Genomic DNA, 24,612 nt, shown 5'->3' with positions numbered 1-24,612 from the left:
ATTTATTTATTCATAGAGACACAGAGAGAGAGAGGGCAGAGGCACAGGCAGAGGGAGAAGCAGGTTCCATGCAGGGAGCCTGACGTGGGACTTGATCCAGGCGGCGCTAAACCGCTGCGCCACTGGGGGTGCCCCCATTCTTGCCTCTTAAGTCAGGCATGAGGAGGAAGGCTGGAGGCCACAACTACCATGCAGACAGCAAAACCCCAGGGCTGGTGGTGTATGCCTGCAGTTCCACCCTGCAGTCATGAATCTTTCTAAAATGCAATTTTGCCCATGCCATTTTCTTACTTAAATTTTTTGCATGATTTCCATTGTTCTTGGGGGGCTGGGGCAGGGGTTGTCTAGCCCTTCTTTATTCTCCACATTTTAAAAAAAAGATTCTATTTATTCATTTGAGAGAGAGAGAGAGAGCATGAGCAGGGTGAGGGGGAGGGCAAAGAGAGGGTAGGGGGAAGGGGGAGGGCAGGGGCAATGGGGCAAAGAGACTCTGAGTAGGGATCCCAACATGGGGCTCCACCCTAGGACCCTGAGATCATGACCTGAGCTGAAGTCAGATGCTTCACTGACTGAACTTCCCAGGAGCCCCTTTATCCTCCACATTTCAAGGACACTAGACCTGTTCCAGTTTTCAGATTTGCCAAGGTCAACCCCTCAGACAATGCTGTTAGTAGTATTTGTGGAAATGATGCTGGAAAAGAGGCAGACTCTACTAAACCTGAACATATGCCTACTCTGTGACCTAGCAGTTCCACTTCTAGGTTTATACTCAACAGAAATGTCCACATTCTTTACTCAAAATCATACATTACAGGAGGTAAGCTGAATGCACCTTTTTTTGGGTCCAGCTTCTTTCCTCAGCATAAGAGTTTTAAGATTCATTCAAACGGTGGTGTGTATAACTAGCTCATTCTTGGGACAGTTGGGTGGCTCAGTGGTTGAGCGCCTGCCTTCGGCCCAGGACATGATCCCGGAGACCTGGAATCGAGTCCCACGTCAGGCTCCCTGCAGGGAGCCTGCTTCTCCCTCTGCCTGTGCCTCTGCCTCTCTCTCTCTCTTTCTGTGTGTGTCTCTCATGAATAAAAAAATAAAATCTTTAAAACAAAAATAAAACTAGCTCATTCTTTTTATTGCTAATATTCCACTCTACAGTCATACTACATTTGTTGGTCTATTTACCTACTGTTGGACATTTGGGTCATCTCCAGTTTTTGCTTCATTCAAATATTATGAATCTTCACATGGAAGTCTTTCTGGACACATGCGTTCCTTTCTTTGGTGCAATAGTGCAATAGAAGTGAAATAATGTCTGGGTTACATGTTAAATGTATGTTTAACTTTTCAAGAAACGCTTAACTATTCTCCCAGATCGTTGTGCTATTTTACATTCCTACCAGCAGGGATGAAGTAGAACAGGCTGGGACTTTGTACTCTTACCAATGTCCCTGGGTGATTCTGCTGCTCACCCCAGTTAAGAACAGTTGGCTTAAACATGAGAGAATGCTCTGCATCACTGGCCATCAGGGAAATGCAAATCAAAACCACAATGAGATACCACCTCACACCAGTGAGAATGGTGAACATTAAGAAGACAGGAAACAACAAATGTTGGAGAGGATGTGGAGAAAGGGGAACCCTCTGCACTGTTGGTAGGAATGTGAACTGGTACAGCCACTCTGGAAAACTGTGTGGAGGTTCCTCAAAGAGTTAAAAATAGACCTACCCTATGACCCAGTAATTGCACTGCTGGCGATTTACCCCAAAGATACAGATGCAGTGAAATGTTGGGACACCTGCACCCCAATGTTTATAGCAGCAATGTCCACAATAGCCAAACTGTGGAAGAAGCCTCGGTGTCCTTTGACAGATGACTGGATGAAGAGGATGTGGTCTATATACACATGGAATATTACTCAGCCATCAGAAAGGATGAATACCCACCATTTGCTTCGATGTGGATGGAACTGGAGGGTATTATGCTGAGTGAAGTAAGTCAGTTGGAGAAGGACAATCATTATATGGTCTCATTCATTTGGAGAATATAAGAAATAGTGAAAGGGATTAAAGGGGAAAGGAGAGAAAATGCGTGAGAAATATCAGAGAGGATGACAGGACATGAGAGACTCCTAACTCTGGGAAACAAACAGGGGATAGTGGAACGGGAGGTGGGTGGGGGGATGGGGTGACTGGGTGATGGACACTGAGGGGGGCACTTGGCAGGATGAGCACTGGGTGTTATACTATATGCTGGGAAATCAAACCTAAATTTAAAAAAAATACACACACACAAAAGAACCACTGGCTTAGAGGGTGATGGAATTTGGGGGCTTTTTCTTCAGGAGGTGACATTGGAGCAGAGACCTGGCTAGAGTGAGGGAGGAAGCCAAGAGAAAACTTGGGGAGGGCCCTGGATGGCTCAGTCGGTGAACCATCTGCCTTTAGCTCAGATCATGATCCCAGGGTCCTGGGATTGAGTCCCAGATCAGGCTCCCTGCTCAGTGGGGAGTCTGCTTCTCCTCCCCCACCTGCCACTTCCCCCTGCTTGCCCTCATGCCCTCTCTCTGTCAAATAAATACAAAACATCTTAAAAAAAAAAAAAAGGAAAATAAAACTTGAGGGAGGTGGTTCTAGGCAGGGGGAACAGGAAGTGCAGAGCCTCTGAATCAGGAGCGTGCCTGGTGAGGTGGAGGACCAGCAGGGGGTCTATGGGCTTGATTGGCTCTGCAAGGGCAGGGGCCACAATAGACAGAGTGGAGGGTAGGGACCCCCAGAGAAAGATAGTTTCTATGGTCTTGATTCTGAATGATTCTGGGAGCCACTGTAGGGTTTTTGAGCAGAAGCATGACATAAAGAAGCATGTAGGAGACGAAACTGAGGCCCAGAGAGATGAATTAACTTGCCACAGGTCACACGGTTAAGTGGCTGAGCTGAGATTCAGGCCAGGTCTGTCTATAGCCATAGAGCATGTGATTGACCTCTGTGTTCTCTTTGAGCTATCTTTGCTGTAAAAAACAAAAAACAAACCATAAAAAGCAGATATTTACAAGCTGTCAGTGTCTTCCAGCCAAAGACCACAAGGAACACACTAGTAGCTAAGCCAGTTGGATTTAATACTCATTGAAGTGTGGGAGAATGCATACCATGGGGAATCGTGGGGCATCGCAGTAAGAGAATGTCGGGGTGTTAGAAAGAATGGTTTGTAGGATTTGGACTTTGGTTGGCTGATTCTGGGGAGAATTTAAGGACCTAGGAATTTTGCTCTAGAGTGTGTGCTGTCAGGAAGCAGGGATCATTCTAGGACTGGAGCTCTGAAATCTCATCTAGATGGAGGACAGACTAGAGCCAGGCTGAGACTGTATTTCGTAAATTGGCTGTTACTGATATTAGCCAAGAGAGGGAGATGTTGGGTATTTCATGGCCTGTACCATGCTCATATTTTGTCTCATTTCATCATGTCACAAGGTGGCCTTGTCTGATGTTGGTGTTCTGTGAAACTGTTATTTCAACACAAGAACACAGAGGCCAGCAGTCAGGGCCAGGCCAGCTCCTGGATGTCTCCTCTCTCTCGAAGTCATGAAAGCGATTTGATACTCCTGGCAGAAATATGGTCCAGGGAAAAACTAGCTTTGGAGCATGATCCTATCTGGAATTCATGGCTTCTGGCTGTCCTTTCTGCCATCTTGCTCTGCCATCTTACCCTGCTGGCCGGGCTGCTTCTGGACTGTACCTTGGAGGATGAAAACTTCTCCATGTGTGTGTTTGTTTCAAACAGCTTGATTGAGACAGTTCACATGTCATGAAAATCCGCACATTTAAAGGATACAATTCAAAGATTTTTGGTATATTCACAGATACATACAACCATCACTACTGTCTAGTTCTGGAACATTTTCATTGCTCCAAACAGAAACCCCATTAGCTATGACTCCCCATTTCCTCCCTACTCTGACACATGGCCCGAAGTAATAATTAATCTGCTCTTGGTCTCCATGGACTTAAGTATTCTGGATATATCACGTAAACGGAATCATGTAATATCTGGTCTTTTATGACCAGCTTCTTTCACTGAGCCTCATGTCTCCAAGGTCCGTTGTAGCATGGGTCAGGGCTTCTTTCCATTTTTGTGGCTGAATCATAGTCCACTGTATGGATGGACCACTTGTTGTATATCACTTCATCAATCCAGGGACTTTTTTTGTTGTTGTTTTAAAGATTTTACTTATTTATTCATGAGAGACACAGGCAGAGGGAGATGCAGACTCCCTGCAGGGAGCCCAATGTGGGACTCGATCCTAGGACCCCAGGATCACAACTTGAGCTGAAGGCAGGCACTCAACCACAGACACCCAGGTGTCCCAATCCAGGGATTTTTGAGTAGTTTCCACCTTCTTGTTGTCTCCTGTAAATACAGTACCTCCCTCTGAAAGCTAGGATCACTTTGTAGGAACCTATGTCTCTTCACAGAACTCCTTGTTTCTGAGAGATGAACCAGGCCCCAGAAGAGGGAGGGGTGGAAAAGAGCTTTCTCCAGGCAGGAGGCTCACCGACATTAAGAACTTGCTGGGCCAGGAGGCACTCTGGGAATGCAAAGAGAAATTCGGGCAGAAGTCCCTGCCCTCAGGGAGCTCACAGTCCAGTGACTAGAGTGTGGGTTCTCCCTCCAGAATCCATCCCATTTTTCTGGTCTTCTTCAGGGGGACCACTCCTGCCCTTCTCCCCAGGAACCCTGGGCCATACTGAGGTTGTCTGGGGAGAGCCAGCCTGAGTAAGAAGGCAACAGAAGGAAAGCAGGGCTTAGACATGGGAGAGCAAACTGCATCCCCGTGATGGAAATTGAGCAACTGTCAATCTGTGCCTGATTTTTTGCTACTTTTCAGCTGCATAGACTATTAATCTTTAAGAATGAAAAAAAAAATCAATTGTGGTGATGGTTGCACAACTCTGTGAATATAACAAAAACCATTGAATTGTATAGTTCAAAAGGGTAAATTGTATGGCAAATAAATTATATCCAAATAGTAACAAATAACACAATTAAGGACCATGATAGAACTACACAAGAATTTTATTGAAACCCAGAATAAGAGCAACTCACTCAGTCTGTGAAGCAGACAGTAAGCAGCCATCCTGAGGAGACAGTAAGTACTCCATTTTACGGGTGAGGAATCAAAGACACTCCTGGAAAAGGAATTGAGTATGAGCCTCTTAATGAGTGACAGGGATAAGAATTCTATTTCTGGAGACCTGGCTAGCTCAGTCCATAGGCCATGTGACTCTTGATCTCAAGGTTGTAAGTTCAAACCTCATGTTGGGTATAGAGATTACTTTAAAATCTTAAAAAAGAGAGAGAGAGAAAAAAATTATATTTCTAGACCATAATCTAGTTTTTGAAAACACAATATTTCCTTAGGTACTGTTCAAAATGTCTAAATCATGCTGCCAATTAATTGACTTAAATTATTTTAAAGCATTTGTAGCATTGAGCCTGCCTACCATGAGCATCTCGAAACAGACATGAGGAAGTCTGTAGTTGTAATGCCTCTTGTTTAGGATTTCTGGAGTTTGTCAAAGTCTTTCACAACTCAAACTGGCTTACACAAAAAGTTATACAAACGAGAAATCCAGAATGTGGATCAGGCACAGCTGGATACAGGGCCTTAGTGATAGCCATGTCATCTGACTTCTTTTGTTCTCTGCCCCTCAGCTTTGGGTTTGCATAATGTTGACATCACTTTCATGCAGGCTATCCACACATGGTGTCAAAGGTGGTCTCCAGGACATGTAGGGTTACATCTGCCAATAATAATAGATAATTCAATGAATTTTCTTTTTTTTTTTTTAATTTTTATTTACTTATGATAGTCACACACAGAGAGAGAGAGAGGCAGAGACATAGGCAGAGGGAGAAGCAGGCTCCATGCACCGGGAGCCCAAAGTGGGATTCGATCCCAGGTCTCCAGGATTGCACCCTGGGCCAAAGGCAGGCGCTAAACCACTGCGCCACCCAGGGATCCCTGAATTTTCTTTAAAAAAAAAAAGGTTAAAAAAAAAAAAGGTTTATTTATTTATTTAATTATTCATGAGACACACACACACACACACAGAGAGAGAGAGAGGCAGAGACACAGGCAGAGGGAGAAACAGGCTCCCTGCAGGAGCCTGATGTGGGACTTGATCTGGGATCCCGAGATCACGACATGAGCCAAAGGCAGATGCCCAACTGCTGAGCCACTCAGGCATCCCAATTCAATTAATTTTCATTGCATATCACTGGCTCAGCTTGGGACACATACCTACCCCTAAACTAATCACTGTATTTATGGACATGAAAATTGTTGATTGGAGGCACCTGGGTGGCTCAATGGTTGAGTGTTCGCCTTTGGCTCAGGTCATGATCCCAGGGTCCTGGGATCAAGTCCTGCATCAGGCTCCTTGCAGAGAGCCTGGTTCTCTCTCTGCTCATGTCTCTGCCTTCTCTCTGTGTGTCTCTCTTGAATAAATAAAAAGAATCTTAAAAAAAAAGATTTTATCTTTAAGTAATCTCTATATCCATTGTAGGGCTTGAACTTACAACCCCAAGGTCAAGAGTTGCATGCTCTACCTATTAAGCCATCCAGGTGCTCCTCCAACAAAAAGGTTTTAATGTTGGAAATTGGTTAAACACATGCATTAGTTATCTATTGCTGTGTAATAAGTTACCCCAAAACTTAGTGGCTTAAAACAATAGTCATCATTATCTTTCATAGTTTCTGTAGATCTGGAATTTGGGAGCAACTTGGCCAACCAGTTCTTTTTTTTTTTTTTTTCAATTTTTTATTTATTTATGATAGTCAGAGAGAGAGAGAGAGGCAGAGACACAGGCAGAGGGAGAAGCAGGCTCCATGCACCGGGAGCCCGACGTGGGATTCGATCCTGGGTCTCCAGGATCGTGCCCCGGGCCAAAGGCAGGCGCCAAACCGCTGCGCCACCCAGGGATCCCGGCCAACCAGTTCTGATACAGGATCTGTTGTAAAGTTGTAGTCAAGATATTGGCAAGGGCTGCTGTCATCTGAAGGCTTAACTGGGGCTGGAGAAGTCACTTCCAAGATGGCGCACTTGATAGCTGTTGGTGGGAGGCACTAGTTTTCCTCCATGTAGATCTCTCCCAGAGCAGCTAGAGTGTCCTTATGACACGATAGCTGTCTTCCCCAGAGGAAGTGAGTCAAGACAAGGTAGAAGCTACAATACCTTTCATGACCTAGCTTCAGAAGCCACACATCTGTCACATCTGCCACATTATCTTAGACAGAAGTGAGTCATTAAGTCAGTTCTCCCTCCCAAACCAGGAGAGGGGAATTAGGCTCCACCTTTTGAAGGGAACAGGTCAAAAATTGTGTGTGTGTGTGTGTGTGTGTATACAATTATTAACTTATAAATAATAAATTGTATATATACAATGTATTAAATTTGATATTATTTTATTTTTTATCTTAAATTTTTAAAAAGATTTATTTATTTATTTATTCATGAGAGGTATATATAGAGAGGCAGAGACATAGGCAGAGGGAGAAGCAGGCTCCATGCAGGGATCCCAATGTGGGACTCAATCCCAGATCCTGGGATCACTCCCTGAGCCAAAGACAGATGCTCAACCACTGAGCCACCCAGGCATCCCTGAGATTTTATTTTAAAATATTTTATTTATTTATTTGAGATAGACAGAAAGAGAGTGAGCATGAGCAGAGGGAGAGACAGAGAGGGAAGGGGTGAGAGAGAACCTCAAGCAGACTCTGCACTGAGGACTGAGCCCAATATGGGACTCGATTCCATGACCCCAAGATCATGACCTCAGCGGAAACCAAGAGCCTGACACTTAGCTGACTGAACCACCCAGGCGCCCTGAGTTGGTAGATATATTTTGAACACATCACAACAGATGATGATAGAAATGAGGAGCCAGGCAAGAGATGGTGAGACAACCCACTGATTAGCAGTAGCAGAAAGAGACTGTTCCAGTTAGGACTGGAAGGGATGAAAGCAAGCGTGGAGTTACCAGAGTCCAGGAGCTAAGACTACCCAGTGAAACTGGAACTTCAGAGGAGCTGGAGCCTTGAAGATGTAGTCACCAGTGGAGTTGCTTCCCAAAGCAGAGAGATGTACTGGCTTCCTCCTTCCTCTGCCCTTCTGTCAGCTTCTGTAGCTGGCCCAACATATCAGGAAGCGGAGTGCAAGGGAGCCTGGGAGATGTAGTTCCTTGTGATTCGAGGGCGAGCAGAGAGGGCTGCCAGGGTCTGAGATCAAATGGACAGAGGCCTAACACCAAGTCCCCAGATGGCTGATCTGATTAGGTGGTATTATAGTAAAATTTGTCTTCATTTCTGATTATTTTAGCATATATATATATGCATATATAAAATGTATATGCCGTGCTGGGCAATAATAAGTCAGGGCTCCAACTCACAACCCTGAGATCAGGATCTCAGCCAAGATCAAGATCAAGAGTTGCATGCTTAACTGATTGAGCCACCTAGGCACCCTTGATTGTTTTAATATATTAAAATTATTCTAAATAAAGTGACATTTTAAAACTGAAAGTGAAAAAAGAAAGAAAATCCCTTTGTTTCCTTTACTCTTCCCTAATTTTAAAACAGATTTCTGTGGCACTAGAAGGGAAAGGGTGTATTCATGCCCAGACCAGCAGAAAGCTGATCTAGCCTTTCTGTGGAAACAGCTCTTTGTTATTGTTTAAAACTTGCCAGCCTTTGACAGATGTAACCAAAGCACACCCCTTTTTGATTTCTAATCTGATTTCAGAGTCCCTGCCCCAACAAGCTTCTGATTCCAAGCAGAAAGAATTTATTTTGTCTGCTCTAGGTATATACCCCAGAGAATTGAAAACATGTGTCCCCACACAAACGTGAGTGAACAGTCATAGCAGCATTGTTCCCTGTAGCCAGAAAGTGGAAACAACTCAAATGTCCATCAAATGACAAACAAAATGTGGCCAATCCACACAAAGCAATATGAGTCAGCCATAAAAAGGAATGAAGTTCCACATGGAAGAAACTTGAGAATATGATGCTAAGTGAAAGAAGCTGGACACAAAAGGCCACATATTGTATGATTTCATTCCAAATCCATAGAGACAGAAAGTAGATTAGTGGTGGCTAGGGGCTGGGGACTATGGGGGATGAAGAGTGACTGCTAAAGGATACAAGGTTTCTTTCAGAGATGTTGAAATGTTTTGGGATTAGATAGAGGTAATGGTTGAACAACTCTGTGAATAATGCTAACAATCACTGAGCAGTACATTTGAAAAGGGTGATTTTGCTCTTTTCCTCCCTGGCTGCATGTAGCTTGGCCTCCATCATGAATGTCACAGTAACTACCCAGACCAAGAATCATGACCAACCTATTACTTCAGCGGAAATAAGTGGTCATTGGTGTTCTTCACCCTGGAAAGACAACAGTACCTAAGACAGAAATTCTGGCGAAAACTAGCCAAAATGTATAAGACCATATGGATGTCATCTTCGTATTTGGATTCAGAACCAATTTTGGTGGTGGTGTTGCTGGATCGAGAGAGGTGGTCAAGAAAGAATTCTTGAGACGTTTTATGGTGCAGTTTAGTAACTTTATTTAAGCATCAGGATGACGGGACCTGGGGACAGAAAAAGCTGCCCTTTTGCTGTTTGGAGCTGGTGGTTATATGCTTAGTGCATGGGGTGGGAAGATGTGGAGAGGATTAGGTCATAGATGTCTTCTTTGAATTTCTACTAAAAAACTACTTTTGCAAGAGTTCTCTGGTGCTTATCATTCAGTTTGATATGAACTGTCCCTAAGAGGTCCAGGCAATCATGAGACCCTGTAAGAATGTAGAAACCAGTACTTATTTGATCCTTATCGAAACCATGCAGGCTTACAGGTCAGCCTTCTGGGCTGAAGGTGAACATTTTTCTGCTTCTCTCTTATCAGTGGCAAGACAACTGGCTTTGGCATGATTTATGACTGCTTGGATTATGCAAAGAAAAATGGACCCCAACATAGACTTGTAAGACATGGTCTGTATGAGGAGAAAAAGACCACAAGAAAACAGTGAAAGGAACATGAGAACAGAAAGAGAGTTAAGGGGACTGCAAAAGCCAGTGTTGGTGCTGGCAGTGAGCTGGAGATCGGACAGCAGGAGGAGTAAAGACTGCAGTGACTATCTGTGGTGATTGTGCAGATTTTTCGTGAGAGGAGTAACTAAGAACTGTTCTGGGGGAAAGGGTGGTTTCATGGTATGTGAATTAAATATCAGTAAATCTGGAAAGAAGGAAAGAAGGAAGGGAGGGAGGAAGGGAGGGAGGGAGGAAAGAGGGAAGGAAAGACCTGATTTTGTTTTTTTAATTACATCTCACTGACTACCAGTAACCACCTGGTAGGTTCTGGGCTAGACCCCAGTGGAGAGATTCATTCATCATCCTACAATTATTAAGTACCCACTATGTGCCATCTTGCTGTGTTGAATGTATTCAAGGACAGCATGGCACATAAGCATATGCCAGTCTGTGCTGAGGAAAGTGTACATTTACTTTGGGTGACCTGGAAAGTCTAGAGAGCCTGTCTTCAGATATTGAAATAATGTTGAAAGATGCTTGATGAGTCATTTATGGGACTGGTGCTATAAAGAAAAACCTGGATGAAAAATGAACTATGCCAAGCATTTGACAATAATTATTTTAACGTCCTGTGATTAGAGTTACTTTAGTCTCTTTTCCAATTTTTAGATAGCATAGTTAATTACTTTTTTAAAAAAGGTTTTATTTATTTATTCATGAGAGACACACACAGAGAGGCAGAGGCATAGGAAGAGAAAGGAGAAGCAGGCTCCATGCAGAGAGCCTGATATGGAACCTGATCCCGGGACTCCGGAATCATGCCCTGAGCCAAAGGCAGATGCTCAACCGCTGAGCCACCCAGGGATCCCGTTAATTACTTTTATAATAGAAAAAAAATTCCAGATGACTTCTGGATGCATTTTTTTGTTTGGCCACCACTGTGTTTTCAAACATTGGAGTTAACTCTATCTAGATATGTATCTATGCTCCAATTTGCCACAGTCCTTCCCACTCCCTATTTCCTCCAGCTGATGCCATCTCTCATTCACATAAAACTGCCTGATCCCTAAAGTTATTTTTAAAAAGATTTTATTTATTTATTCATGAGAGACACAGAGAGAGAGAGAGAAAGAGAGAGAGAGACAGAGACACGGGCAGAGGGAGAAGCAGGCTCCATGCAGGGAGCCTGATGTGGGACTTGATCCCCGGACTCCAGGATCACGCCCTGGGCCGATGGCAGGCGCTAAACTGCTGAGCCACCCAGGGATCCTCTCTAAAGGCATTTGAATTTGGGTCCCCTGATTTATATAATAAAATACCCACAATTAAAAAAAAAATACCCACAATCTACAATTCATTATGGTTCACCAAGATGATAAATGTTCACATTTTAAGTCCCTGATACATGGATTTAGAATACTTAATCAAGGGATCCCTGGGTGGTGCAGCGGTTTGGTGCCTGCCTTTGGCCCAGGGCGCGATCCTGGAGACCCGGGATCGAATCCCACGTCAGGCTCCCGGTGCATGGAGCCTGCTTCTCCCTCTGCCTGTGTCTCTGCCTCTCTCTCTCTCTCTGTGTGTGACTATCATAAATAAATAAAATTAAAAAAAAAAAGAATACTTAATCAATATGAAAATGGAAGTTAACATTTGATTTTTGGTTAAAAACAGAATTGCTCTTTGCACTTTTCTATGAGGTTCAGTGGCTTGGGAAGTCAAAAAGGCTGTTTCCATCAGATTAATTCAGTTTATAGGAAGCTATTGTAGGTATTATAATCAGAAAGAAATTTAACACAGGGAAATGGAAGCATAGAGTAGGTTAGTGAGGCTGGAGAAACAGGCTCATGGATCTTAGAATAACACTACAGAACTGACCTGTCAGGAGAAGCAGGGCCTTTGCCAAAGTCTGGAGAATGGAGAATCAGGGGACTATTACTGGAACAATTGAGTTCAGTAACACACTGTCATAGCAAGGAGGCTTCCATCGTTGTAGCAGCACCGGTTTCTTGACACCTGAAGCGGGAAACTGGATTTTGGGCCAAGACTGCCCCCTATTGCCTGTAGGTCTTTCAAGAAATAATTCCTCAGAGAACAAAACAAAACAAAACACCAAAACAAAATTTAAAAAAGAAAAAAAGAAGAAGAAAAAAGGAAATAATCTTTCACATTTGCACAGCACCTTCACAGACATGGTGTCATTTCATCCTCATGGTAACAAGCAAGGCATGAGGTGTCACCCCCTCTTTACAGGTGAGGAGACTGAAGCTCCAAGTTGATGGAACATAATTAAGGACACACAGCTATGTGTAAAGCCCGAGTAACCACTCAGGTCTCCTCATCCCCAGGCCAGGACAATGAGCTCAACTAATATGTGATGAATGAGGTCTTTTGTGGCCCTGTGGTGGGCTCCAAGAGAATGACATATATATGTCAAGGCTGGTGGCTCACGAGTGTTGCAGACTGGTAAATAACTGTAACTGTTGCACAAATCTGCCTGGAAAGCACAGAGGATGGGGAGATAGTGTTTGGCAGAGGTATATTTAGGGACGTTCTAGAGAAGAAAAGAGGTGACATTTGAGTTGAGTTTTGAGGTCTGAGTAGAAGCATGTCTGGAAACAAAGTGCAAAAAATCGTCCTAGCTGGAGGCAGGAGGTAAGTGGGCCTGATGTGGCAGCAGCACTTTAGGGGAACTGAGAGAATTCTAGCTTTGGAGGATTTGAACAAGGTAAAAAAATATTTTTGTAGTTGGAAGTATTAATATAAATACAGCAAAATTAGTTTCCTTAGTCTTATGTATATATTCTTCTTGATTTAAAAAAATAATAAGTAAGCACTAGGTGAAGATATAAAACTTTTCCAATATCCCAGGAGGTTCCCTTGTGCCCCTTCCTGGTCTACACCCACCTCCAACCTTCCCCATAGGTTTCTGTGGGATGAGGGTGTTTCCCAAGTGATGAGTGCTTTCCTGCTCAATACCTTAGCCAGGTAACCAGTACTGGATGGCAGGCAGGCAATTCATCCCATGGCCAGAGAATGGAGAAGTCGGGTTCATGCTCTGAAGGCATTTTCTTTTCCCATTAGAACTCATGGTCAGGGGTTCTGGGGTTAGGGTGGAAGGAGCTGGCGTGCAGATTGGTGGGGAGGTTTTTCCCAGAAGGGACAGGAGGCTTCTCTGATTCACAGACTCCTCTGATTCAGCTCCTTAAATGCGTAGTGGGATGGATGTGTCAGCAAGCTGGTAGGTGTGTTTTTTAAACTAGATTGAGGGGCTCCTGGCTGGCTCAGTCCATGGAGCACCCAACTCTTGATCTCAGGGTTATGAATCCCAGCTTCACGTCAGGTGTAGAGTTTACCTAAAAAAATAACATCTTAAAAAAACACAAATCAACAAAACAGCTAGATGGTAATGATCTGGAAGGTTAACAGGCATCTCAACTGGATCAAACCGATGGAAAACTGGGTAACTGGAGGCCTGTTTGATGCTGGTTAGGGAGTTCCTGGTGACAGGTGGAGGCCAACAGAAAATCTCAAAGCTCTTGGCGTGAGCCCTGTCTCCTTTTACTTCAGATTTTTAAAAAAAAAATATTTGTTTATTCATGAGAGACACACAGAGAGAGGCAGAGACACAGGCGGAGGGAGAAGCAGGCTTCCTGCGTGGAGCCCAATGTGGGACTCGATCCCGGGACCCCGGGGTCACGACCTGGGCGGAAGGCAGACGCTCAACCACGGAGCCACCAAGATGCCCCTACTTCTTCTTTTTCTTTTTAAAGACTTATTCATTTATTTGAGAGAGAGAGAACAGGTGGGGGGTAGGGCAGAGGCTGAGACTGTGCGTGGAGCCCCACAGACCGGATCTCAGCATCCTGCGGTCCCCACCTGAGGCCAAATCAAGAGTCCCACCTAACTGGCTGAGCCACCCAGGCACCTCTCCCCTTCTACTTCTCACTCCTATTGCTGCGTCCAGATCTTTCGCCATGTCTTTGGACAATCTTAGGGAGATGCACTACGGGGAGGAGGCTTCCAGACACTGTCGCTTTTTAGTACCGTCCACGTGAAATGTTACGTTGCGCGGGAAAGAGGAGAGAGGTGGGAGCAACGATGTTTGGTCCTTCGGAGCCACCGTCGGGCTCCGGTTGGGCGGAGCCGCCATGTCCCTCGGCGGCCGCCGTGCGTCCGTTACGTGGCAGCTGCCGGCGCCCGCCAATCCCCGGCGCCCGCATCAGCCCCCTCGGGTGGCGCAGCCGGAAGGGGCGGAGCTGAGGCGGCGGCGGCTGAGGAGGCAGCGGTGGCGGCGGCGGCAGCGGCGGCGGCTCTGGAGGCCGCGTTCCCGGTCCTGGCTTCGGCCCCTGCCCCACCATGGTGACGCTCGCCGAGCTGCTGGTGCTCCTGGCCGCTCTTCTGGCCACGGCCTCCGGCTACTTCGTCAGCATCGACGCGCATGCCGAGGAGTGCTTTTTCGAGCGGGTCACCTCGGGCACTAAGATGGGCCTCATCTTCGAGGTGGCCGAGGGCGGCTTCCTGGACATCGACGTGGAGGTGCGGGCACGCTGCCCCGGCCTGAGGCGTGCTCGCAGGGCCGGTCGGGGGTTGGCGGTGCTGGGTCCCCGCGGGGCCTGCCGGGGCGCGGGCCGTGGAGGCCGCTGTCCGAGTGCCGGGAGGGGCCCAGGCCGCCGCCTGGCCCCCGCCCGGGCGACCCCCTGACGGGCTTTTTCTCCCGCGGCCGCCCGGCTTCCGTGCCCCGGATCCCCTCCGGTGCGGCGCCGTTGCTTAGTCGCTTGGGTTCTCGGCTTGAACCGCGGGCACCCCGTGGAAGCCGTCGCCGAGCTTTGTCGGCCAGGCGCCGCGTGTCAGCTCCGGGCCCACAGGGCACTTAGATGCTGAGGTTAGCCGAGGGCAGGTCCCCGTTGCGTCTTCAGCTGCACTCCGTGTTGTTTCAGATTAATGTTGGGGCATGACGTGGAAACTTCAGGGAAAAAGTAAAACGAAAGCTACCGAAGAAGGCTGGGCGGATATTTGCGTTGTGTTTTTTAAAATGTTTTCATAGAAAGAGCCTGAGCGTTTAACCTATTTTTGTGCGAACCTCTAGATAGCTCCGTGAGCCATCTCTGACGAGGGGGAAGGTGGAGTCGGGCCATTCGATTTAGGGGTAATGACTGCAGGTGGATTTGTGGAGAAGACAAATTATTTCAGGAACCCACAGTCCCTAAATTTGCTCCTCTAGTTTTATTTTAAATTAAGAGAATGATTCGCTTTTATTTTTTATTTTTTTTTAGGAAACCAAATGTAACTAATACTTTAATTCACTTTTAACATGATCGTTGGACAGTGAACTGCTGTTGGCACAAATTATACAGTATAACAGAGTTGGGCACAAATTATACAGTACAAGTGAGTCCAAAGATAAGGGGATAATGGAAGGAATGACTGGTAAAATTAGTTAAGGCTTTAGAGATGAACTATTTCAGTCTCCCAAGTTTTGCAGGTTTGACAGGCTTTCTAAGAGGAACTAAGTTGACCAAGGCCTAATAGCTGATTGTTAGCCCATGGATGAGAACACAGGTCTGTTGGTTTTCAGGCTAGCCTTTTTTTGTCAAGTCTACTGGCATCTCAGATAAAGTAGATTCTTTCACTGGTTTGCAGCAATCAATTAGGAAAACCTGAAAGTGTAGCTTGCTCAAATTTCTTAGTTTTTAAGATATTTTTTTCATATTTTGATATTAATATTTAAGTTTGTGTGTGTTGGTGATAGAAAGTCAGTTGGAGACCATGTGTAAGGTACTATTTCTGTTTCTAGCGGTTCGTATTTACGTTGGACAAATAAAACATGTCAGAATTGAAAGATGTTTTAGCGAGGATATCTAGTCCAGCCTTGTTTCACAAGTGAGAGAACTGCAGCCCAAAGAGGTTACTGTCACTAAGTGAAAATTACATTTTCTTAGTGAATATCCTACTGCTAGTAGCACTTAGGAAAAGTATGATTTTAAATCTTTTGTGATGTGCATTTCTTTCCTGCCTCCAGATTACAGGGCCTGATAATAAAGGAATTTATAAAGGAGACCGAGAGTCCAGTGGAAAATACACATTTGCTGCTCACATGGATGGAACATATAAATTTTGTTTTAGCAACAGGATGTCTACCATGACTCCAAAGATAGTGATGTTCACCATTGATATTGGGGAGGCCCCCAAAGGACAAGACATGGAAACAGAAGGTGAGATGAACATTCAGAAGATTTTGTTACATTTTAAGAATTAATATTGTGTACATTGTTATTCATCTGAATGGAGTGTTTATTTGGATTTCTTACTCTAGGTTCATTCACTGTCTTTAAAACCAAAAACTTTTGTGATACAAATTTTTTATTTCTCTGGGACCCTTAATTAACAAAAATAAGTTTCTGGAAGATTATGTTTTAGTTCTTTACAATTGCCTCTTCTGACAACTTTTCGTAGTCACTCTGCTTTTGTAGGTTATGTGTGTTTTAGGTTATTATGTTGATTTGCTAATCCTGGTTATATTCATCATCATTTGCTCTTTTATACATGACTAGTTTGGTTAAACTTTGTTCTTTTATTTTTGTGTGTGTTTATATCTTACACTTTTCTTTAGGTGGTGGAGATACCTGGGATGGTAGGTGGATGGATGGCTTCTTGACAGCATCTTGTCTTGCATAATTTTGTTTGCTGCTAATTTCTGCTTTCTTTCTAACCTCAGTTTGTTAGCATGAGTGTTTTTTCTTTTAATTAAAAAAGACCCCTACAACTAATTAGAGTTTTAGAGTGATTGTGTTTTGTGGTTTTTATTTGGTTGACGGGAGGCATAGGTTAGGTCACTTTATTTTATTTTATTATTATTATTTTTTAGATTTTATTTAATCATGACAGAGGCGGGGGGTGGGGGGTGGGGGCAGAGACACAGGGAGAGAGAGAAGCAGGCTCCATGCAGGGAGCCCGATGTAGGACTCAATCCTAGGTCTTCAGGATCACACCCTGGGCCTAAGGTGGCGCTAAACTGCTGGGTCACCATGGCTGCCCGGTTAGGTCACTTTAAACTAATGGAACTGGAGGGATGCCTGTGTGGCTCAGTTGTTGAGTGTCTGCCTTCGGCTCAGGGCATGATCCTGGAGTCCCAGGCTCCAGGGAGTCATCAGGCTCCCTGCAGGAAGCCTAATTCTTCCTCTGGTTGTGTCTCTGCCTCTCTCTCTGTGCCTCTCATGAATAAACAAATCTTTAAAAAAATTAATTTATTAATGGCACTGGAAATACAGTGATTGACATCTTAGTAGTAGCATCATACTTTGTTTCTTTTAAATGAATGCTGAGGGTTGGAAAGATTGAATTGTAACTGGAGGAGTAAAAGTCCTACTTGAACATAGCTAATGGCAAATGGTGCTGTTCACTTTGTAGGAGGTATTTTGCTGGCTTGTTTTTATCATTGAAATTTCGTAACTTGAAACTTGATTGGATGTGAAATGCAGTTCTAGCAGCTGTATCTAGATACCGTGACAGAAGCTCTTTCATCCATATGTTGTAGTTCGATTAATTTTTATTTCTCCACGGACTAGCATTAAACTTGAATTGAGCCTCCTGGACACATTACTTACCAAGTACCAGCACATTTGTGATTGAGGAAGTGGCGCACAGTGTGTGTACATCAGTGTATGATTTGTGGAAACCAGCAGTTCATCACGTTTCCTAGTACTAACATGGTAATATTTGTCCTAAATATTAAGCAGTTAGTAGAGTATTACATCATAAATATTTGTTAGGTTTTGAAATCTGTAGAATTTAGAGAATCTTGGTACTTAGTAATTCCTGTACTTGCTTTTCAGGGCCATTTACAGCGTAGGATTTGGCTAATTCAAAGAGAATTTGGAGTTTTGAAGGAGTTGGTGTTTATTCATTTTCTGGAAATTAGTCCTTTCTAAATAGTTAGGAAATGTTGGCTGATGAACGTGACTGTTGAACTATTCTTAAATAATCCTGTAGTATTTAAGATTCTTGTTTGCTAATGTCAGTGAATGGAAGCTGTGAAATCAAACCTTACTCTGAAGCAGTGATCCTCAGGTGAGGACAGTGTTTGCCCCCGAGGAGGACATCTGATAATACCTGGAGACTTTTTTAAAGTAGGCTCCATACCCATTGTGGTGTTTGAACTCAGACCCTGAGATCTTGAATCACATGCTCTACTCACTGATCCATCCAGATGTCCCTATCTGGAGACATTTTAGATTCTCATGGCTGGATGGAAGATCCTAAAATGTACTGAGTGGCCCCTCACAATGAAGAATATGTGTTCCAAAATGTCAACAATGGCATTCCTGAGAAAGTTCACTCCTAAGGTTTCACGCTGTGCTTCGGGCTTCCCAAATGAAGCTAGTGAGGGATGGTTTGAGATTCCACATTAACATGGGTAGGGGGCCCTCTAATGGGAAGCTTTCCTTCTGGTACTCTTTTCCTAACTATGTTCATTGTCATAACATAGCACTGTCTAGAAGCATATGCTTCCTCTTCAGAACTGTTAGTTCACCTTGTATTCGTTCTTGGCTAAAATTTAGAATATCTGATTTCAAATCTTGTGCAACGGAGAGCTTGTCTTTTCACTTATGATGCCTGCCATTCCCCACTGTAGTGAAATTACTGCTTTGGTTTCAATAGAAAAATGTTTGAGTTTTGGTGTGGATTTTTTAAAGAATGTTTTGGGTTTTTCTCTGCTCAGCTTCATTGAGATTAAAAAGTCTGTTTTGATGTCGCTCTTAAATTAACATTAGGAGTTAAATGATTCTAAAGTGTAAGTTTTGATTTTCATTTAAATATTGTTATAGGATTGTTGTTAGGAATTTTGTTTTATATATTGTGTTTCCTCCCCCCCCCCCCCTTTTTTTTTCTTCTTCTCCAGTTAGCAGTCAGTTCCTTAGAGGAAATTTCTTAGGGTTAGTTATTTTCCTTGAGTTAGTAAACACTATATAGTATGTGTCCCACCCTGAATGACCTTTCTGTTCTGGGAATGGACGTTTAAAAAAAATGCTTTGAGAATTAAATTGTCATCAGTAGTCCCATATGATGTCCGAGCCATTTCTTAAAATCTCCTTTTATATGTCTTCTCTGAGGAATATTTTGAGGAATATTGCTTTATGAGTATTTTTCAAAAGGAGATTGCCAAATATGTGCTAATCTGTTTTTACATTTTTCTGTAGCTCACCAGAACAAGCTAGAAGAAATGATTAATGAGCTAGCAGTGGCGATGACAGCTGTAAAGCACGAACAGGAGTACATGGAAGTTCGGGAGAGAATACACAGAGCGAGTAAGTTCGTGCTATAATTTTGCACCAGTGGTCTGGTGGCCGTGAAATCCTAAAGGTGTATTACCCTACAGCTTCCTTGTATTTTCCTCATTTGGGTATTATAACATTATCATACTAAAGTATTGACTTAAAAAAGCATTTATGCAAAGACATTTTTTAAGTATGTGTTTATAGAGCTTTGTACTAGACTAGTTTATTATTGAAACATTCATTCTAAACTGAAAAATGCTGTTAAGATTAAGCATGAGCTTTTAAGAGTTTTTTAAAAAAACAGTGGTCCACTAAGGAATAAACTAATAGTTTTCCCAAAGCAGGAAAAATGTTAAGGAAAAATGTTATTAAAAATTTAATAACATACTTGACATTTCTGTGCCAATGTATTAATATTATATGTTAAGATTTAGCTTTTTTCCCCTCAAATGGAAGGTTTAGGCTCGTTAATATAGGCAGTTACCAGGTGAAGCTCGGCTTGGGTTCCTGAATCTGTAAACTGGGAACAGGGAATGTATTTGTGGAAACATTGATTCCCTAACATGGGAATCCCATGTTAGGTTGCAAAAGCCTGTTTAGCCCATGATGTAGCCTTAAGTATTACGCTTTTGCATGTAAAATTAAGAGGTACCATTATGACACACAGACCATTTTAGACCCAAGTCCATAGCTGTGGTTCAGTGTTTTTCATTCTCCAGATAGTTCTTGGGGATAGATGTCATGGGAACAAGCTCGTCTTGAATGCAAAGCGGTTTAAGTCAGGAGTCTCTGTTCTGAGTTTGGGGTAGGGAGTAGAAGAGTGACTCCGGAGAGATAGGCACAGGCTGAACCTCTTCCAGATGTGCTTCCTGTTCTCCCTACCCTCTTACATCTCTTGCCATGGATGGAATGAGCCTTCAGGACCTAGAGCACACACTTTGCCTTTCTCTGGGAGAGTAATGAGTAAACACAACAGAATTGAGAAGTGGGAGCCCCTGTTCTCACTTTTTGGGGTGGAGTGAGGTGGACCACGGCTTGTATATATGTGCTCCGCCTCTTCTACCATGATTCCTTCTCTTTACCTCCACTGGTAATCTGTTTACCCTCTGGGATCACCACTTTCTCTTCCTCAGGGTGGAGACCCATTTGTTGATTACCGGGCTCTCCAAAGGGGGCCATCCAGGGAGATGAGAAGGGCACTGAGCAGAGTCTGAGAGCCAGGAGCTTTCATTGTTTTACATTTTAACCGGTTCAGACCAGATGGCTTTACATTTATAGGAGGTTTTTGGGACCACAGCAGAGGAAGATCTGTCTGCCCGTCTTTGGGGCATCCATCCAGCCTTACTCTTTCTCACACTTAATTTGAACAAGGATACTCCTGTATTTCTTTCACAAATAGAATTTTAGGCATTCCGTTTATTTTTGCAAATCAAATAGTTCCCAAAATGTTTTTTTTGTACATCTTCCTACAGCACTTATTCCTTAGAGATGAACATAATAAGACATTTTTTCCCCTTTACTACAGTGTTGTGATAATATTGTGTTACTTTTGATCTGGCTAATGTGTGAATAGTGTGAGGACAGGGTCTTATATACGCATTTTCTAGGTAAAGTGAAGGGAAAAAGAAATACTTTTTACATGATTTTTTAAATATTTTGAAGCGTTTACTCAGCCATTCCCCTTTCAGACACAAATCTTAAAATGCTAGTTCTTCACAGTTTTGCTGGATATTGATTACTAAGTTTTCAGGAGAAGCAACCTTGATGCTTTGGAATTAGTATTAAAAATTTCAGCTTTGGTGATTTTTAGGGCTCTAATTAATAATATTCTTGGGTGTATGTCTCTTACGGGGGTGAGGAGGAGGCGGCGGCACCACTCCCCCAGGTGTGCATTTCTTCTTACTCTGGGGGAAAAAAGCCACACCTTCTAGTAACTAAGTTAGCTTTTTGGGAACATGTTAATTGCTTTTTACTTCTTTCTGAGTGCTTATTAATCCAGTAGATATTATAACCTCGTTAATGTTCTACAAATGCTATAGATATAATTAAAATATGGGACTTATTTATTTATTTTGCTGATTAATATCATTACTATATTGCTAAGTATAACTGTTTTTAATATTGGCCATATGTAGAAAAATCATAAACTACCTAGTAATTTTAAAAAGTTAAGGCTGTAGAATTTGATCAGAAGTTGAAAGAATGTGGCATAGATTGAGCAGAATAAATTACAGGGGTGGTCATGGCTGTTGCTTTAAGGATCACATCGTTAGCTTAAGAGTGGGATAGATCATGAGACTAGTTCCAGTTTGGTAGTGATTGCCAGTATTGATTGGTCCCTGAGACTGAGGAACCTCCTCCATCTAGAACAGCTGCCAGACACCTAGTAGGTGCTCAATATTTGTTGAATAAATGTTTAAGGTAAAAGGCACTTAGATTGACACATTTTGACCAGGTAGGTAGTGCTTTTTAGGTAGCTGTATGATTTTGAAATAATCTCCATTTTTTAAAAGCCAATTTTCTGATTTAGCAAAAAAAGATTATAGTGTAGGAATATTATGATGTGAGGGAGAAAGAAGGTTGTAATGGGTTTTAACCCTAGAGGTTAAAGTCACTTGGGCAGCTGGGCAAGTCACTTTTCCTCTCTGCTCCTCATATATAAGCAGAGCAGGCTTGACCATACCCCATGAGTCTTTAACGTCTCATTTAAGTCTAAAATTTTCTGTTTCTAAGTTTGTTGAGTTGCTTGGGGACAAAAGACAAAAGTATTGAGTACTATGAATGGTGTGCAAAATATTACTTTCCTAAAGATTAGGATGATTTATGATGCCTATGCTTTTTTTTTTTTTTTGGTTAAATTTTGTTTGTTTGTTTGTCCTCACAGTCAACGACAACACAAACAGCAGAGTGGTCCTTTGGTCCTTCTTTGAAGCTCTTGTTCTAGTTGCCATGACATTGGGACAGATCTACTACCTGAAGAGATTTTTTGAAGTCCGGAGGGTTGTTTAAAAAGCCTTTTCCTGATCTCAAAATCATAATTCACTGTTTACCAAACATCTTGGTGATAATAATGTCATTAGTTTCTACATTTTTATTTTTGGAACTGTACATTCACAGCTTATGTTTCTTTGTGATTAATAGATACTGGGGGAAAGCACCTTTTTAGGAAAGTTAGAATGAAAATTTGACACTTGATTGGCATAATTTCTTATTTGAATTCTGCCCCACTATACAGGTCTGTCAGAACTCCAACACTGTAAATGAGATACAAGCATATAGTCCCGAATATATCTTCTTTTTGTTTTTATGATAAAGTACGGTTCAGAAAAGTACTTCATGGATAGTACTTTGTGCACTAAAATGACTGCATTCTTTGGATCTCTTATGCTGCAGTTCAAGTCATTAAAGATTCTTTTTGTTGAGTCCTTATGGCATTTACTTGGCATTTACTTCCCAGCCTACTGGCAGAGCTCTGACTGGAGTGTTACGAGGTTGGTACTTTTATATACTTGTCTAGTTTTGGCTTTAAAGATAAGACTTAACCCAACCACATTTCCCCCCTAAATTTGTGTTTTGAACCTTAGGACTCAATCACCCCCAATTAAATTGATGACACAAGCAGCTAATAACCATTTTTTGGTTTCTGCCTAACCTAAGAAGTCTCTACTAAAGCCAGTTCTCTGGGTGTTGCAGCCAATGGTAGCTCTTTTCTTTCTACGCTGGCACATCCACTTTCTCTGCTCTTGGCATGTAGGAAGTATGCATTCACATAATTGGAAAAATCTGGATTTCTGATGCCAAAGGGTTAAATAAAGCCTCTTGGATTTCATTGCAATGATATACAGCCACTATTTTATTTTTGATCAGTGGCATTTTAGCCGCTGTTTAATTAGGGTACTGAACGTCACTGTCAGTACTAGGGTTTTGTTTTTGTTTTTCTTGGGTCTTTTTTGGCACATGTGGATTTTGTTTTGTATAAAATGAAATGACTTTTTCTTGCTCTCTGATGATGGGTTTAAAATTAAAGGAACATCTGGTCGTGGTGTGGGGGTGAGCCAGCATTATGTCGTGACTGATGTATATTAGTTACTTGTACTTTTTTTTGGATCTTTGCAAGGGGAAAACTACAAGTAACGAGTTTTATATAATTAATTTAAATTTGTTACAGGTTTTCATGTTCAGGATAAACAATTTTTCAGCCTTGGGTGAAAATACTTGCAACAGTTTAAGGTGACTGTATTTTACCTTAAGACAACTGTTGCAATGCCAATTTTTTTTTTTTTTTTTTTTGGTGTGTGTGAAAACACTTCAAAATTAAAAGATGTACATTTAAAATTGGTTGTGTATCTAATCTGCCCCAGGTTCAGTAAATAAACAATTCTTTTTAAAAACAGTATTCTGTGTTTCATATCAATGATTAATTCACATTTGTTAAATGCCAACTTCCTAATCCTGTATGAAATGAGATCTGTCCTCTGTGTTTTCTGAGTTACATACCTTATAGATATAGATGTCTGTCACTTTGTAAACTTGAGGACAGTGAGTAGGAACCCCATATTAAGTTTTCCTTGTGTGGTTTCTTTTGATGATTCAATGTTAACATCTGAAGTATTTTTTTTTTTTCATTTGGAAAAAAGTTATTTTAACTCTGCTGGTGGTGTATGGATGTGGAAATAAGTTTAGTAGGGATTAAATGATTTGTTCAAGGCCTTCACATGAAGATTGGTGGAATCAGAAACTAGATCTCTGCTTTTAGAAACTGTTAACATGAAGGGTCTGCTAGTAATAAACTACCGTTTGTTGAATATAGTGGAATGTCCTGGCACTATGCTAAGCACTGTATGCAGTCTGTCTCATTTATTCCTCAAAACAGCCCTTATCTTGGGTGCTATTATAATCTTCATTTTGGAAATAGGTTAAAGAAGTATGGAAAGCATCCAAGGGTCTGAAAACTACTAAGTAGGTTCTCAAATGCAAACGCAGGTGTGGCCCTTTCCTTCCACGTTTGTTTTCAGAACTGTGGAAGTCCCATTTTATAAAAATGTCAAAGGGATTTTGAGACGTGATCTCATTTCAGTGGAAACGTTGTCTCAGGCTTTTACGTTTCACTTCATTTAGTTTGAGATGACTGGAATCTGTATGAGTACTATTCCCATTTATGCATCTCAAAGATATTTGAGTGACTGCTGTGTGCTGCCAGTTGTAGCCACTAGGTAAAGAAATTAAAGAAAAATCCCCATTGTGGTAGGGTTTACTTT

At 42.5% G+C, this 24,612-nt stretch overlaps 1 protein-coding gene and 1 long non-coding RNA gene across 3 annotated transcripts; one reads left to right on the top strand and one right to left on the bottom strand.

The window, feature by feature from the left end:
- Positions 1-2,178: 2,178 nt before the first annotated feature.
- Positions 2,179-8,412, bottom strand: LOC111092589. The gene is made up of 3 exons (XR_005379110.1): positions 8,033-8,412; positions 5,096-5,178; positions 2,179-3,002 (listed from the first exon to the last, which is right to left on the bottom strand). It is a non-coding gene; the product is annotated as an uncharacterized LOC111092589 (long non-coding RNA).
- Positions 8,413-14,340: 5,928 nt separating this feature from the next.
- TMED2 (transmembrane p24 trafficking protein 2) lies at positions 14,341-23,750 on the top strand. Of its 2 annotated transcripts, XM_038574820.1 has the most exons (5): positions 14,430-14,615; positions 16,099-16,291; positions 16,690-16,710; positions 19,277-19,384; positions 22,239-23,750. In XM_038574820.1, exons 1-5 carry the CDS (start codon positions 14,436-14,438, stop codon positions 22,361-22,363), a joined length of 627 nt encoding a protein of 208 aa, XP_038430748.1. In that variant the 5' UTR covers positions 14,430-14,435; the 3' UTR covers positions 22,364-23,750. The 2 variants fall into 2 exon arrangements, with proteins under 2 accessions (XP_038430749.1, XP_038430748.1); XM_038574821.1 differs by lacking the exon at positions 16,690-16,710 and having other exon boundaries at positions 14,341-14,615; positions 22,239-22,475.
- Positions 23,751-24,612: the final 862 nt, after the last annotated feature.

The sequence above is a fragment of the Canis lupus genome, chromosome 26 (genome assembly GCF_011100685.1).
Source record: "Canis lupus familiaris isolate Mischka breed German Shepherd chromosome 26, alternate assembly UU_Cfam_GSD_1.0, whole genome shotgun sequence".
Lineage (NCBI taxonomy): Eukaryota > Metazoa > Chordata > Mammalia > Carnivora > Canidae > Canis > Canis lupus.
Note: the sequence above shows the minus strand (reverse complement) of the source record. Positions and strands in the feature narration are given on the sequence as shown.